The 18,005-nt window shown below is 36.9% G+C and overlaps 1 protein-coding gene across 1 annotated transcript in view; it reads left to right on the forward strand.

Annotated features, from left to right (window-relative positions):
* Positions 1-18,005, forward strand: part of LOC122801189 (collagen alpha-4(IV) chain-like) — a 1,621,248-nt gene that overhangs the window by 1,442,110 nt on the left and 161,133 nt on the right. The window contains exons 41-42 of the mRNA XM_044070748.1: positions 884-991; positions 8,489-8,644. Of these exons, the coding sequence (XP_043926683.1) occupies positions 884-991; positions 8,489-8,644 (264 nt within the window). The remainder of the gene's footprint in view (positions 1-883; positions 992-8,488; positions 8,645-18,005) is intronic.

The raw sequence follows: 18,005 nt of genomic DNA on the forward strand, positions 1-18,005 counted from the left end.
ATCTGGGATGCATTATGCTGAGCAACTAACCTAGAGGTGTGGATATCCTTAATGAATATGGACATGCCTCCACCTTTAGTGTTTCGATCCAGGTTAGGTGGCTGAAAGGTGTGGTATGAATTATAGCCTGGTAATGCAGGGGTACTCTCTGGAGCCTTGAACCAGGTCTCTGTCACTGCACAGATGTCGATGCTCTCCATTTTAAGGAGTGCCGCGAGTGAGTGCATTTTGAGGTTTAGACTTCTAGCATTGAGTAGCGATACCCTCAGATTCTGCTTGCTTGTACCTGTTACAGTGATGAATTTGTCATTTGAACCTTGCCTAAAAAAGGCACTTTAGGGGTGGCTAGAGCCTTAGCCAGTATCCGGAATCCCAGGGGCGACAGGTGCAGGCCGTCTCTGGCAAAACATCATGGTTTGTCGATCATGTCATCTCAGGCAGACAGTTACTGGATCCCCTTAGAATGACACCAGAAGCTTAGCCAATTGTTGAAGTCAATCATTATATTAACATTACAATGATTATACTTGTATGTATGTAAATGGAGATTTTCTCTCCCAGGCCGCCACTGAAAATGGGTTTTTCCTGACACAGTCAGACCTTCCTGGCAAACAAATGTCAAATAAATACATCTTAAACTTACTGAATTACTGTACATCTTATTGTCAGTGGAATGTTATTTCAGTGGAAACCGATAAAGTCACCTAGTGATGTGTTCCCTGTTTTAACAGCCATCTTAGATGTAGCCGATCTAATGATATGATGTAGACTACAAAAATCTAATAAGCTGATGCCAGATTTACATGAGTAACAACAGAGCACAGTTTTTAAGGTATAATTACTGAAATTCTTCTTCTTATTCCATACCTTTCTGCTTTCTTAGGGGACCATGGCCCACCTGGACTTCCAGGACCAACAGGAGATCCATGTGTATGTGGAAAGCAAGGAGAACAGGGTGAACTTGGAGTGCCAGGAAATGACGGGCCTCGAGGTATGAAATGACACTGTAGTTATACAGCAGTAAATTTTCTTTTTGTATTTCTGTTTAATAGTGAGTAAGTCGTATGTATCATGCAGTAACTGATACTATATCTATGTCTAATATATGTATATGTATATGTATATGTATATATATGTGTGTGTATGTGTGTATGTATATGCATAAAACTACCAGTTATTGTCACCATTTTCACAATTATCAATGACTAGTTTGGAAAATACACTTTCAAAGAAAATAGTTACTCTTGCGTTCCTTTATTTCTTTAATTATTATTTTACAATCTGCCTCTGTGGCGCACAGCAGTGTAGCCCTGACCATGCTCCAGGTTATCAGGGTTTGCTTAGCAGCCCCGATACTGGAGAGCCCAGAAAGGGAATAAGAGGACTGAGTGACCTTCTCACCATTCCTGGAGATGAGGAACATTACATGTACTTTGGGGTACACTGGCAGGTGTGATTTCCCTGGTGGAGACTGAAGAAATATTTTGTGCTTGGGGATTGCTGGGTGTGACTACATGAAGGAAATATTTGTTAGGGAAGTGAGAGTAAACGTCCCTCATGTTCAGCCCATCACGCCCCCCCCCCCCATCATGCTACATGAGTGTGGCTGGGAAGTTAGGGCAAAAAGAAAAAAAACACAGACGTTCGCTGATGGCTGCCTTAAGCATCCCTCCTAGTTCACCCTTGACCCAGTGAGAGAAACGAATGGGGCAATTATATTATTTATTGAGGTCTGATTAAAAAAAAAAAATCTCTTTTTGCTTATAGTATAGATGAATGCAGAAGATGTCTAAATAGTATTTAGATACATTTTTGTAGGTGTAAAACCTTATCATTTGTTACTCCATTTCTGATTTCACTGCTTACAGCAATAAAAGTGGTATTATTATAACAAAAAATAAATAAATCAATAAAATCTCAGGTGACTGCTGAAACAATTCATTTAGCACTGGTTGAGTGGTAGCTTTTTGCTAGGGTTGTGAGAGAGAGAGTAACCACATAAATGTAATGTGTATTCCACCATAATTTGTAAATGATTATACAATACACGTTAATTAATAATCCAAAACATGAGGGCTGATTTGCTTTTCACCCATGTGTGTATTAATTGTAAATAGAGTATTAGCCAGAGGAAAAATTCCTACCTGCTGGAGAACTCAAATTGATATGGCTGCAAGCCTTCATCCATATACATAATAGAAAGCTAACAATTTATTCAGGAGTTCAGGGAAGTTAGGGGAAATGGAAAAATTTAGACAGTTTCTGCTTATGAACAAAACAAACGCATCAGGAAACCAGACTCTGATGCCCCCGGTCATGAAAATGGATTACAAAGGAGGTGACTTAATCTAAGAATGTTGTTTACATGGCGGTATGCCAAGCATGTCCTGCATTTTATATTGGAATGACAGAAAGATGCCCTAAACAACACATCTATGAACATTTGTACAACATTAGGAAGCTGAATTTGAATAATGCCTTAGCTAGGCATACAAATCAGTTTCCATTACATACATTTCTATTTTTTGTCATCGATCAAGTGTTGGATAAATATAATAGAGGAGGTCCTATAGCCTTGAAATTAGATGAAAGGGAATTGATTTGGCAATTGAAGTTTAATGCACATTCCCTTCCTGGGCTGAATGATAATTTATCTATAAAATGTATGTTAAAATTGAAATCATGTTTTAGATGATCATTAATTCAATTTATAGATGTATTTTAACTTGCTGTATATATTTTGATGTTTAGATACTGAATTTTATGTAGCACAAATAGTTTTGTGTGTATGTTCTTTTAAGGGCAATTTGAGTATGTAATTAATGTTTTAATTGGAGTTTTTTTGGAGGGATATTTAAATGGCTTGTTGTTGTTAACTGTTGTCTGATGAAGTTTGCTTATGAAGTAAACAAAAGCGCTAACCATAATTCCAGCTGGTTTGGTGTGTTTCTTTGTTTTTTTTTTGTTTTTACTAGTTTGTGCTCTTTTTTGGTTCATCAGTTTGTTTTCATGGCTAACGATACGCACCTTGGCTCGCAGCCTTTATTCTCTAATGAGAATGTGGACAATGTACCTGACTCTAACCCTATCGGGAATCTTACTTTACTTATTCAAAATTTAACTCAGCAAGTTATTATCTTGGCAGATCGGATATCTGGTGGTATGGAAGTGTTTCCCTCTACTTCTAGTCCTTCAGGATCACAGGATAGGAGGTCTGCTGCATTGAATTCAAATACACCTGCCGGTGGAGGCTTGGCTCCGAATCTTGGACCGGTGAGTGTTCAGCATAACACCAAGCAGGTTATGAATATGCTGTAGGGGTTGTCGCAAGATAATGTGCTTTTACCTTCTTTAAATGACTGGTTAAAGGAGCCTACCCTTCATGGGTTGGATATTGCGAGACCGGCAGGTAACAGGCTTGCCGCTGAATCTGCTCCTGCCAATATTGTTAACAATTTGAGATCTTTTGATCAAAAATTATTTAAATTTAAGAAACTAAATCCCGAAAGGGTTAAGGCAGTGGCGGTTTCCAACTGGGCTCATTAGGGACTCGCCTCTTCATGTGGATTTACTTAAGTTATTTGATAAACAGGGTTGTGAATTTATCCAGTTGTTGATTAAAGATTACTCAGCACAAGTGAAATCTTTAAAACCGGAACTCGGCTTGACACTGACATTCAATCCGATAATGACCTTGGCAGATACAAATTTGATTACTGTCGTATTTTTTCCAGTATCGACAGTACACTTTGTAAATTGAAAGAGAGTAAAATTAAAAACTAGCAAGGGACGCACGGGATTATGGTAATGGGATTGCATATCCTTCCCCACTTGGTGTGTTTAACTATTCAGCTTCTTCTCTTCCGGATTTGGATCCACTAGCCCAGGGGAATGTAACCAGTGAAGGTAGCGAACAGAATAGTGGGGCTGCTTCTAATTTTACCTTGAATTCTCCTGTTAGACGGAGCGAACGGCTCCAGAACAGGCAGGTTCAAAACAGACAAGTGCAGCAGGATCATGATGCCTGCCCTCAGCAGCCTTTCATTCAGCGGGATTTTCAGATGAACAATTTGAACAACCAGGCTCACCAGCAAGGTGGTTTGTCTCGGAAGCAGTGGAAGAAGAAATTGAACAATCGGAGGAGGAGGTAACTTCATTGCTTCCCTTGAACGTTGTCATACTGGGACAGTTAATATGAAACCGGTCAGTATTGTTTGTAATCAACATGGTGACTTTAAAATCTATAATTACACTGATTTTGTGCCTACCAAAGTGCTTATTGAATTGTTGGCCCATGGATTAACTTTTGTTCCTTCAGCTCGGGCAGATCTGGCTAGAACTTTAATAGATTTAAAAATTTTTACATGTAAATTAAATTTAAATGTATTGTTTGGTAACAACAGTAATTTGACTAGTGAATTTAGAGTTGCTAGTGTATTTAATCCCCCTCTTAATAACACTATCCAGTTAACTGAGAGAGTTTGTGAGAATGATATTCGGTGTCTGTTAACTAATTATAAACCTAACCCTTCCATGTATAACACCACTGTTAGTGAAAAGGATGCCCTTTCTTTGTTAAGAACTAAGGGTATTCGGATTTTAAAACCTAAAAAGGGGGGTGGTCTTATATTCATGACCTTGGATGATTACAATACACGTATGAGTAATGTATTAGCATCTGACGCTTATGAGAAAGTGTTCAGGAATGAGATGAATGGGGCTTGTCAATGGTTTCAAGGGTTTATTAGGGATGTGTTTATAGAAGCTTCTGTAGACATTGATTTATTGAATTACTTGTCTGTTTCTAGTCCCATTTCCCCTGTGATTTTTGGACTGCCAAAAATACATAAGGACATAGAGAATCCTCCTATGCGTCCCATTGTGGATGGTAGGCAGTCCTTTACATTTGGGTGTGCGAAGTATTTGGATGCCAAGTTAAAGAAATTTCTGGAAGGGGAACATCATATTTGTTGTGATTCCTGGGCATTTCTTTCAGCTATGAATAGCTTGAAGTTTCAAGCTGATTATGACTTTTTAACAATTGATGTCAAGGAATTATAGACGGTCATACCTCAGGAAACTGGTTTAGTTTGGGTTAGGGATTTTCTTACTAGTAAAGGTGTGGATGGTAGGGAAATTGAGACATTGGTGTACATTTTGGAATTAGTTCTGATGAACAATTATTTTATGTTTAATGGGGACTTTTACTTACAAAAAACTGGGGTAGCAATGGGTTCTCCTTGTGGGGCTACTTTTGCAAACATAGTTATGACCCACTGGTCAAAGGAGTTCCTGTTTAAGGATGCCCTGTTTAAGAACAATGTCACCTGGTATACACGCTATCTGGACGATATTTTTATGGTCTGGAAGGGTGGTTTAGAGTTAGCGGAGGTTCTGTTTGAACATATGAATAATTTTACTGATTTTTTAAAGTTTACTTTTGAGTTTAAAGTGGATTCTATTTCCTACTTGGATATTGAACTAAGTAAGGATTTCGTTAACGAAAGATTTACCTCCAAGATTTTTAGAAAGGCCACTTATTCCAGTGCTTTCTTGCACTGGTCTAGTGCTCATCCCTACCATCTAAAGAAGGCTGTTGTAAAAGGGCAGTTCGTTAGGGTATCCAGAATAGTTGCAGATGAAGCTGATTTCATTCTTGAATGTAATTTATTAACGGAAATGTTTGTGAAAAGGGGTTACCCACTCCCCTCGGTGAATGAGGTTTGTGCTTAGGTCAGTGTTAAAAGAAAGAGGGGGTCTTTTAAACCCCTTTTGTATACTGCCTCACCATTTTGAGATGCCCCTTTTATTGAACAGGTTAATTTATTTGAAGATGGTATGGTCACTTCTGTCTCAGATTCGGGTGAATTGTCTCTTGAACCTAATCTGAGTGAGGATGTCCGATATTGTGGGTTTATTACTACATTCTCACTTGATGCGGATGACCTCAGGTATATTATTAACAAGAATTGGTGTTTTCTGAGGGAGGACACATTGATTAATAATATGATTAAAGAAAAACCTGATTTTATTTTTAGAAAGGGTAGTAATCTTAAAAATGCTTTGGAAAGTAATGGTAGAAATAATATTCTTGGTGGTATGTCAAAATGTGTTTTTTGTCATTTTTGTAAATTTATTAAAGTTATTGATTCCATTGAGATGTATGGGAGAGTATACCAGCTTAAGGGCAGGTATAACTGTTTATCTAAAAATGTTGTTTACATGGCGGTATGCCAAGCATATCCTGCATTTTATATTGGAAGGACAGAAAGATGCCTGAAACAGCACATCTATGAACATTTATACAACATTAGGAACTTGAATAATGCCTTAGCTAGGCATATAAATCAGTTTCCATTATATGCATTTCTATTTTTTGTCATTGATCAAGTGTTGGATAAATATAATAGAGGGGGTCCTATAGCCCTGAAACTAGATGAAAGGGAATTGATTTGGCAATTGAAGTTTAATGCACATTTCCTTCCTGGGCTGAATGATAATTTATCTATAAAATGTATGTTAAAATTGAAATCATGTTTTAGATGATCATTAATTCAGTTTATATATGTATTTTAACTTGCTGTATATATTTGATGTTTAGATACTGAATTTTATGTAGCACGAATAGTTTTGTATATGTTCCTTTAAGGACAATTTGAGTATGTAATTAATATTTTAATTGGAGTTTTTTTGGAGGGATATTTAAATGGCTTGTTGTTGTTAACTGTTGTCTGATGAAGTTTGCTTCTGAAGTAAATGAAAGTGCTAACCATAATTCCAGCTGGCTTGGTGTGTTTCTTTGTTTTTTTTTTTTTTTGCTTTTACTAGTTTGTGTTCTTTTTTGGTTCATCAGACTTTATAGAGCAGTATTATTTTAAAATGGATACATTTGTTTATTTAAATAATGTTGTTACATAATAGCAATATATTGTGTTTAGGTGTGGGCAATGTAGGTTTACCCACAACTGGCTTGTTTTGGTAACTCACTTTTCTCTTATTACTAATCTACACCAGTTTTGTGTAACTCCTTCATTACTAAATGCGATCTGATGCTGAAGTTGCTAAGGTACATTACATTTGTGAGGCTAAGTGAATTATTTGTGTGTTCACATGTCTGACCTGTGAGAGTTCTATGAAGGAAAAACTACTGGGACACTCTTACAGAATATTTATGAAACTTAAATTGGCAGATTTTATTGTGTGCAGATAATGCCATGGGATTAAATGAACACATTACTATCAAATGTTTTCTGGATGCCCATTCTTTAAGCTAAACACTTCAAATAGAGTGTTTTTTTAACCTGAGTATGTTAATTGCTTTGGTTTTATATGTATAACTGCATGTTATAATTTTGTCTGTTCAGATATTTTTGTGCAGATAATTGATGATAGATGTATTTTAACAGCTTTTTCGAAAGACATGACTCATAATAGATTACTCGTGTGACTAAAATAACATAAAGTGCAAGTTGTGTGAGGCATGATTGTTCTAAAGATGTCTATTATTGGACAAAAGTGCTAAACATGTAGTGAAGAAGCTCCATGATTTTCCTTGGCAATACTTTTTTGTCATTTTTAAAAGTATTTGTAGTCCAGAATTTCAGTGTGTTTCTATTATGAGGCTTCCTTTTGAAGGAAAGTAGGACATATTTCTACATCCTTCGTGATTCCCTTTATCCAGTTACTCAAAAACATGTTGATGATGAAAATTCCACAATATGATATTGTCCCAGATTATCGATTGTCTCAGACAGTAAAAACTTGTTTATAGTCTGAAAAAATTGAAATTTAAATAACATATTCCATCTTTTTTTTATTTCAATGAGTTACACTGGTAGACTGGGCACCTGCAAATTCTCTGAACTCTTATCAGTTATTGCAACGGAAAGGGAACTGCTGGAGCCATGATGGGTGCCAGGTGATATCAACATAAACACTGGATGGAAAAGGATGATTTTCTTACAACATATGAGATGCAGTGGGTACCTGCTATCATCACAAAGAAAGGGACCTCAAACTAGGGGATTATGTGTTCTCACATATCCTCATGGGACATGGCTTAGGGTAGGGTCATTTACTGCTGCCCAGTTGTTTAGAAAGTTGACAAAGAGTTATAGCTTTATTTTTGTATCTGTTTTGGGGTCATGAAAGGTATTCAGCAGCTAAATTTTATTTCTGAATTGATAGTTTTTCCTGGTTGTGTTACCCAAAATGAGATCAGCAGGTTTATGTCATGATTACATCAAATAAAGCTGAATGTGACTGGTCATACAACAGTTACATAAAAGAAATAAGACAACTCATTCAAGGTAGGTCTTTTTGCCCTTCTAAAAGGTATAGGTATACAATAAAATGATCACCACAAATTAATTAATTTACTGGGATTATACTGAAATTCTTCATTACAATGTAGTGTTTTGATTTAAAAATGTAATGTGGTATTAAACACAGTCATTATGTGACATGTGATATGACTGATTCATTATAGGTGAGAGAGGACCTCAAGGTCCATCAGGGGACACATTTATGTTGAAAGGAGAGGCAGGAGATGATGGCTATCCAGGCCCTCGTGGCCTTTGTGGCATGCCTGGCCTACCAGGACCAACAGGATATCCAGGAAAGCCAGGAAGGCAAGGCCCCAAAGGTAATGTTGTGCATTTGATCTAATTCTCCAGCTTATCTCTTTTGTGAAATGCATGATTGTTTCACTTGACTATTCTTTTAAGTCCAGTTTTCAAATCATGCTAATTATTGAATCAGTACACAGGAAATGTCTGAACCAATTTAATCCCTTAACCTTCTGATTTGAACAATGAAAAAAGTCAAATCATTTCTGAAATATTATAGAAAATATTCTACTACTAGAATATGTGTCAGCAGTTTATTTAAACATTGTCATGTTCAGTCTAAAGTATTTTGTTTTGCAAATATAATTACATTTAGCAGCAGTATTGTATTGTAGACAGCCTTTGTTAGGGAGGAGATGGCAAGTTTATAAAAATAGAATAAGTGTTGCCTGTGTATTGTGTTGTCCTGTCAATTCTCATCACATTCTTCAGAAGAATAGATTTGGTATAGCGATCCTACTTCTACGGTTTCAGATAGCCATCTACAGCTGCCTGTCTCTCATTTTTCTTCGGTCCAAGTTCCGTTTGAGTAACCCACAACTGTAGATAGCACTCTGCAACTTATTGTGGTAGTTGTGTTGCATAGTCCCACCATTTGTCCACTGAAGCCCTATTTCAATGCATGAGTTCCAAATTACATATACATTCTCTGCTAGCCCTCATCAGCTTTCCTCTCAATAGGTTTTCAGTTTTACAGTGGCAAGCATTTACCTCACATTTAATTCATATAGCCCAGCAACACATCAGACACCTTGAATAAAACAATATAACACCTGAAATTTTAAAAATAAATGCTATTTTTCAAATGCTTCAATGAAGAAAAAAAGAATTAAAACTTAAATTAAAATGTTCATCTCTATAAGCCATGGACTGTTAAGCCTCAAACAGAACTGTCTTTGTTTGTCTATTCTTAATTTACTTTCTGCCCCATCAAGCATGGTAAAATATATCGGTTATGTGCTTTAATGCTTACAATGGCACAAACTGCATTAAATCAAACACTTCTGAAGCCATACTGAATGACACATATCAGTGGAAAAAGATGAAATCACCAATAAGTATGGATTATACAACTATAATATTTTGAAAAGATAAAGATATATTTTAAAATAATGTCATATCATTTAATGACACACTAGAGGTGTGTGAATTAAAGTGGCAGCTGCTACTTAATGTAGATTCTCAGCCCAGATTGAATGAGTCTGTTAATATTAAATGTGCTTTAAGATGGCTTCGATAACCTGTTAGCCATTACCTATTTCTTTAGTTTATGTTTAAATTGGTTTGAGACATTATTTCTAAAAACTGGGAAATTACATTGAGGAAACTGTCAAGCCATATCAAAGAACACTGCAGCCATACTTAATAGAGACAAATAACACTTTAGCCTTTAGGTAAACAGTCAAGCATGCACAGGGGTCCAGAAATTCAAATTCCTAGTTTTAGAACAGGTAGATTTATTTTATGGAGGTGTGGATTCTTTACTGGACTTTTGTGAGTTAAAGTGGCAGTTATTGCTCAATACAGAAACTTTGTCAGGACTACATGAAGCTCTGACTATTAAGTGTGTTTTGCGGTAGTTGAGGTAACCCCCTCAACACAAAGTATTTTTTTCAAAGACTTTACAGGTTCACTAAAACAATTAACTGGTTGTCTGTAACATTTTATTACCTTTTGACTTACCTTAGCTCAAAGGTTGTATTTATCATTTACAGCTAATTTAATGATTTTTTTTTTCACATTTTATTGACTGCTTATTTTGCACCAACAAGTATATTTATGGTACCACTTACCAGTTGCATACCCATTTCTAAAAATGTTTTTCTGAAGAAGTTCTTGTTAGCATTAAAGAATGAACGTTCTTGAGACAGGCTCTGTTTTTGTTATTTTTCCTTTTTGCATGGTTTTAGAAGTTTCTTTCTATAGTTAGGTTTTTCATCTTCTATACCAGACCAGTTCTTTTGCTTTGTTTAATTCATATATTTGCCTATTGTAGAGAGCTCTGCTCTGGTCACTCAGTTTGTCCTCTTTTGTCTCAACAACTCCTTCATCATGAAGAAATTAAGAATTACCCACTCCCGGCTATAATGTATTTCCTAATTATGTACCATACACCTAGTATCTGAGTATGTAGATGATCCACTCTAACATACCATGCTGTATGTTCCTCTTTCATCAATGATCTAGTCTACATTCTGAACTAATATGATAAACCTCTCCCAAAATATCTTCAAAGCTGCATATGGTATTGTTAGATAAGGTCTCACCAATGCCCTTTCTAGATGTGGTTGATATGTCCATGACTAGCATTTCACTGGCATTTATTGCTGCCTTCCCATCTCCCATAACTGCACTGCACTATATATAGATTTTTTTTTTAAATCTTGTTTGTTTACTAGGATGATGATGTATAGCTAAAGGGCCCAAGTCTGCTGACTGGGGTGTATATAAAATCTGTAAAAAAATTATACACTGATTTACACTGTTACATGCTAGTGGAAAAACATACAAAAACGTTTATATATTGAAATATTTATACACACACACACACACACACACACACACACACACACACACACACGGACATATATATATATATATATATATATATATATATAGATATATATATATGGATACCATACATTACAACAAATGTTCATTAGAACGAAAGTGAAATGCAGCACCTCACGTGTACGAAATGACACTCTACCAAAAATACATTACTACGAATGTGAGTACAAGTTCATTAGAACGAAAGTAAAATGCAGCACCACACTAGTATGAAATGACACTCTACCAAAAATACATTACTACGAATGTGAGTACAAGTTCATTAGAACGAAAGTAAAATGCAGCACCACACTAGTACGAAATGACACTCTACCAAAAATACATTACTACGAATGTGAGTACAAGTTCATTAGAACAAAAGTAAAATGCAGCACCACACTAGTACGAAATGACACTCTACCAAAAATACATTACTACGAATGTGAGTACAAGTTCATTAGAACAAAAGTGAAATGCAGCACCACACTAGTACGAAATGACACTCTACCGAAAATACATTGCTACGAATGTGAGTACAGGTTCATTAGAACGAAAGTAAAATGCAGCACCACACTAGTACGAAATAACACTGTACCAAAAATACATTACTACGAATGACATTACAATGAATGTCTAATATGCATATTCATTTAATTGATTAACAATTCAGCGAATAGTAAACAACATCATATGTTAAATATCATCCACTTTTTGCATTCTTCGTTCACTGGTGAACAAAAAACATGATGAACACAGTAGCATGCAGCCCAGGACTGATAGGAAAAACATACCAAAGTATTAAATCAAGAAAAGGAAATGACTTGCTTGTAATTGAAGGATATATCTATTACCAGGAAAAGTGCAGCAAAACCAGAAAGTACTGGTGCTGCAAGCGCAAAATAACTGAACAATGTAAGGGTAGCGCAATTACAAGCAGTAGTACCTGTGGAGAAGAGTTGATAAAGACAGTACAACATAATCATTCCAGAGATCCCTTTGAGATTGAGAACTACACTGTCTGTTACAACCTTAAGCAATGTGCATCAGTATCAAATGATTCTACCTGCCTAATAGTGGACGATGTGTTACCATCCACATCACTTGAGTTTGCACCAGCAATGCCTACTAGGACGGCAATGCAACAGCACATAAGAAGAACCCGTGCAAAACTTAGAGGCAAGCAAGTAAAGCAAGCTCTCTCGTTGTTGGATGTCAGCTTGCATGATTTTCCACTCAAAAGTGGTATATTCCTGCAAAAAACTTTATGCAACAATAATCAAGAGAACATTGTAGTAATATTCAGTACTAAACAAAACCTTGTTGATTTATTCCAAGCCACTATTTGGCTAATGGATGGTACCTACTTCTTAAATAATAAAAATTGCAGGCAGTTATATACAATCCACGCATTTATTAAGTGTGGATCATATACTAAAAGTGTTCTGTTAGTATATTGCCTAATGGCAAAGAAGTCATTGAAATCATACAATTATCTTTGGAGTGGTTTATTATATTTACAATCAACAGAACAGTTGAAGTATCAAGTAACCTACATACTTTGCAACTTTGAAATCGCCGTGCTAAAAAGTATTAAGGTTAATATGCAAGACGTGACAGCTAAGGGATGCTTTTTCCAGTTTGGACATAACCTATGGAGAAAAATTCAGAGCCTAGGATTGGGCAGTCTATACAATTCCTCTGTTACATTTCAGTTAGCTGTGAAGGGACTGGCATCTTTAGCTTTCATTCATGAAGATGACGTGTTACTAACATTTCACAAGTTAAAGAAAGGTTTTCCAGTTGAAGGTGAACAACTACTGCTCTATTTTACCAAGTGGTACATGCTTGGTAAACCAATGAAATTTAGTACCCGTCATATTACACAATTTAAGTTTCCACCTCTGTTTCCAATACAGTTTTGGAATGTAGCTATACTCAATGTGAGCTATGTTTGCCTAGGACACAAAACAGCATTGAGGCATGGCATCGCCGGTTTAAGTGCCTACTTGGGACAAATATGTCCGATATTACTTATGCATACAGAAGTAAGGGAACAAAACAGGATAGATGAATTACATTTGTGTATATCTGCTGGCTGTGCTCCTTCACCAAAGAGAAGAGCATTGTTAAGACGAAAATCGCAATTTAAACATCTTTGTCCATAGAGCTGATTATACTAATGCAGAGTTTGTTAGAGCTATTTCCCATTTATTAAAAATGTAACGCACTGAACTGTCCCTCACGTTTCCCACAAACATTTCATGTTCAGCCTTACTTCACACTTTACGTTTTATTGAATAATACTTCACTCACACAGTTGTAGTTTAATTATATTTCACATAGTAACATTCTCACTATTGGGTGATTTTCGTTGTGTTATTCGTAGTAATGTATTTTCGGTAGAGTGTCATTTCGTACACGTGAGGTGCTGCATTTCACTTTCGTTCTAATGAACATTTGTTGTAATGTATGGTATTATAAATATATACATATATATATATATATATATATATATATATATATATATATATATATATATTAGGGTAAACAAATATTCATAAATATAAGGCAGGCTGAATGTCCTATACACAATGTGCCCAAGAAAGATTACATAGTGTAAATGCAGTATATAGTATATACAAAAGGTACACAAGAAGGTTGCAGTTAACTGAATTCTTTACAAATCGCATTAAATTAACATTGACTTAGTTTTAGTAATAGATGAGTTTAAGGCTTTACATGTTAGTTAATCAAGTACTAGGAAAACAAGGCTGGGATTCAGAAACATTACTGCCTACAGTGACCTCTTCCAGTTCAGGCAGAGCCCTACCATCATGCTTTACTTCAACGAGGTACAGCACCATGACAAACAGTTTCTCTGGCCTACTGCAGATGAAATGCGGCATTCCAGGAGAGCAGCATATGATAATTAGCTATGTGCTCTGTGTGTGATTTTGTGTGTGTGTGTGTGTGTGTGTGTGTGTGTGTGTGTGTGTGTGTGTGTGTGTGTGTGTGTGTGTGTGTGTGTGTGTGTGTGTGTGTGTGTGTGTGTGTGTGTGTGTGTGTGTGTGTGTGTGTGTGTGTGTGTGTGTGTGTGTGTGAATGGATAAGAGTGTCCATCGGTGTGATCAGGTGAGATGGGGTGTTCGATGTAGAGTGAGTGTAAGTGTGTGTGTGTGTGTGTGCGTGTGTGTGTGTGTGTGTGTGTGTGTGTGTGTGTGTGCGTGTGTGTGTGTTTGTATGCAATTTTGCACTTGTGCATATGTGTGTGTGGGGGGTTTTGTGGGGGGGGGGAGGAGTGGTTGTCATACCTAAACTTCCCTTGACTAACAAGTAAATCATGAAACACTGGGGGAACACTAGACTCCATGGTCTTTTATATACAATCTTAAGTTGCATCAAATGTTAATAAAATAGCAGGTTTTGTAGCACAAAAGCCATATGGGCGACATTAGACACCAGGAAAACTCCCATAATCCACTTACAAAGCTAATAAAACCAATTGTTTGGAGCATGGAACACACTAATGAATCTTAAGTAATATGAAACTCCAATGTCTGACATTATTAACCAATTGTAATGGTGAAAAGGGAGACATTAGATGACACCGGGGGAACAATGAGTATCTAATGTCTGGCATTAATTACTGACTGTAATCATTTATGATTTAGGAGGGATGGGGAGAAATAAGTGGCAACATCAGGGATATTTTGTTCAGCTGAGATAGAGGTGCGAGGTTTTGTGTTGTATCTATATGTGTCTCTGTGTGTGTGTGTGTGTGTGTGTGTGTGTGTGTGTGTGTGTGTGTGTGTGTGTGTGTGTGTGTGTGTGTGTGTGTGTATGCAATTTTGCACATGTGCATATGTGTGTGTCAGGGTGTGTGTGTGTGGGGGGGGGAGTGGTTGTCATACCTAAACTTCCCTTGACTAACAAGTAAATCATGAAACACTGGGGGAACACTAGACTCCATGGTCTTTTATATATAATCTTAAGTTGCATCAAATGTTAATAAAATAGCAGGTTTTGTAGCACAAAAGCCATATGGGTGACATTAGACACCAGGAAAAGTCCCATAATCCACTTACAAAGCTAATAAAACCAATTGTTTGAAGCATGGAACACACTAATGAATCTTAAGTAATATGAAACTCCAATGTCTGACATTATTAACTAATTGTAATGGTGAATAGGGAGACATTAGATGACACCGGGGGAACAATGAGTATCTAATGTCTGGCATTACTTACTGACTGTAATCATTTATGATTTAGGAGGGATGGGGAGAAATAAGAGGCAACATCAGGGATATTTTGTTCAGCTGAGATAGAGGTGCGAGGTTTTGTGTTGTATCTGTATGTGTCTGTGTGTGTGTGTGTGTGTGTGTGTGTGTGTGTGTGTGTGTGTGTGTGTGTGTGTGTGTGTGTGTGTGTGTGTGTGTGTGTGCGCATATATGTGTTGAGTGAATGATGAAGTACCTCTGCCAATGTGATGCATTGGCTGCCAGTGGTGTAACAACTGGGTCAGCAGAAAAGGGCTTGTAAGGACTTGGAGTAGTCACTGAGAGATTGAGAGAGATGCATAGATATATTTACCTAAAGTGAATGCATGCATGTGTGTGTGTGTGTGCGTGTGTGCGTGTGTGTGTGTGTGTGTGTGTGTGTGTGTGTGTGTGTGTGTGTGTGTGTGTGTGTGTGTGTGTGTGTGTGTGTGTGTGTTAGTGAGCTATGATATTTTTAGCCCAATATACCTTATCAAACAGAGGGCAAACATTACTTGCTCCTGCAGGTCCCATGATACTGCTGCTGGGTTTGTTTCACTAAGAAATAATCAATCATTTCAGTACATTTTGCTCTATGGAGTTTTTACTAATAGCCTTTTCTATGAGATTATGGTGCCACAGGGTAGTGCCCACAACCCTCCTGGATGCGGGCAGTCATCACTAAATGCAATCTAGGGTATTAACTTGCATTACTGTGGTATTACATAGGTATGAAATAGCTAGGCTTAAAATTACCTCCGGGTCAATAGCCTAGTAATATTCTATTATCCTATATATAAGCAGCAAACTGTGTGGGGGCACAGTTTTCATTTCTTTCGGTGTGTTTGTTTTACTGTTTGATATAAAATTATCACTTTGTCTGTGTTCACTTTTATGAGAGTTTGCAGTTTCTTGAAATACTCATATATTACATATATGAATTCTTTATACATGTATGTATATATATATATATATATATATATATATATATATATATATATATATATATATTCAGTTATCAACATGCAAAAGCAGCAACACTGAAGTGATCGATGCTAGCATTTACAAATTCAGTATATTCTCTCTCTATGTCTTCCCCCTTTACATACCATGGGGGGGTACATTGGGCAATGAGCACCTTTCTGCACCCATTGTTTCTGTAGCAGTTACTGGTTTTATGCTAGCCCATGGCCCAACACTCCATGGAGGGTGCGCCGCACACACTCACATGCACACATTCACATCTAGGGACAATTTAGAGTGTTCAATCCACCTACTGCGTGTCTTTGGAGTGTGGGTTGAAACTGAAGCACCCAGAGGAAACCCCAGCAAACACAGAAAGGACATGCAGACTCCACACAGAAGGCACCCCAGCTGAGAATCAAACCAGAGAACCTCTTGCTGTGAGATGACAACACTAACCGATACACCACTGTACCTCCCACAATATATTATAAAACTGAAAAAACTGAAACCAAAAACATAGTTTCCTTTTGATAACCAAAGCTCCAACATACAGTCAAACCAAATTTGTCTGAATAATGGCAGTGTTACAAAAAGGGTTTTTCCACTGGTAAGGTAAAGGGTTAAAGTGAGGGGCAGGAGGCAGAGTTAGAGTTGGCAGGCTTTAGTAAGGTGGACAGGAGGGTTTCCCACATGCCAAGTTAGTAATGTTTGATAACCATAAACATAACCATAACCCTGATCCTAACTTAACCATGCACCTTACTTTTGAAAAATCTTTTCTGTAACACTTCACTACACTAAAGAAGACAGCACTGAGCATGCACACACAGACACACACTTGTCAACATTTTTGGTATAATCAAATGTTTTGACAGTTCTTCCCAGTTCCACTTAGCTTGCATTCAACATTGCATGACTCAGTTTTTACTTTACTAGGCCAGTAGTGCATTCAACCAGTGCTGTTGGATTTCTGTGGTTCTGACACCTGCAATGGCATTCAATGTCCTCAGTCAATAGTATATGGTAATATATGGGTGTGTGTCATAACAAAGAACCTTCATTTCACTGAAATTCAAATGGTCAAATCCATTTAATTGAAAGTTCATTTCACTGAAAACTCATGTCATAGAAAAACCTCTGCACAGAAATATAGCCTAAAAGCATGCTTTTGCATGGAGGCAAGGCTCCCTGCCCCACCCCAACACCCAGACAGCCATTGGAGGAAAGGAAAAAGCATTGGCATAGTGAATTAGCACTGGAGAGCAAACAGAGACATCTACAGATCTGGGGATACAACATGATGCGGACCATTGAAATCCACACATACTCTGCTAGACTAACTGCCCTAAAAGCTCCTATAAAAAGGAATTACACCATCACATGCTTTGTATACACTTATACACGTTTCTATGAAATGAGTTTTCGATGAAGTGTGTTCAACCTTTTGAGTTTCAGTGAAATGAAGATTCTGTAGATTTAGTACATGAAGAGAACCACCATCATTATTTATTTATTTTATTTATTTATTTATTTATTTATATTTGTTGCCCGGGAGTGTCCGACTGGACGTAGGTCCATTTTCAGCGAAGGCCCGGGGAGAAAAG

This window comes from Protopterus annectens, chromosome 4.part1 (assembly GCF_019279795.1).
Source record: "Protopterus annectens isolate FY-2018-M chromosome 4.part1, PAN1.0, whole genome shotgun sequence".
In the NCBI taxonomy this organism is placed as follows: domain Eukaryota; kingdom Metazoa; phylum Chordata; order Ceratodontiformes; family Protopteridae; genus Protopterus; species Protopterus annectens.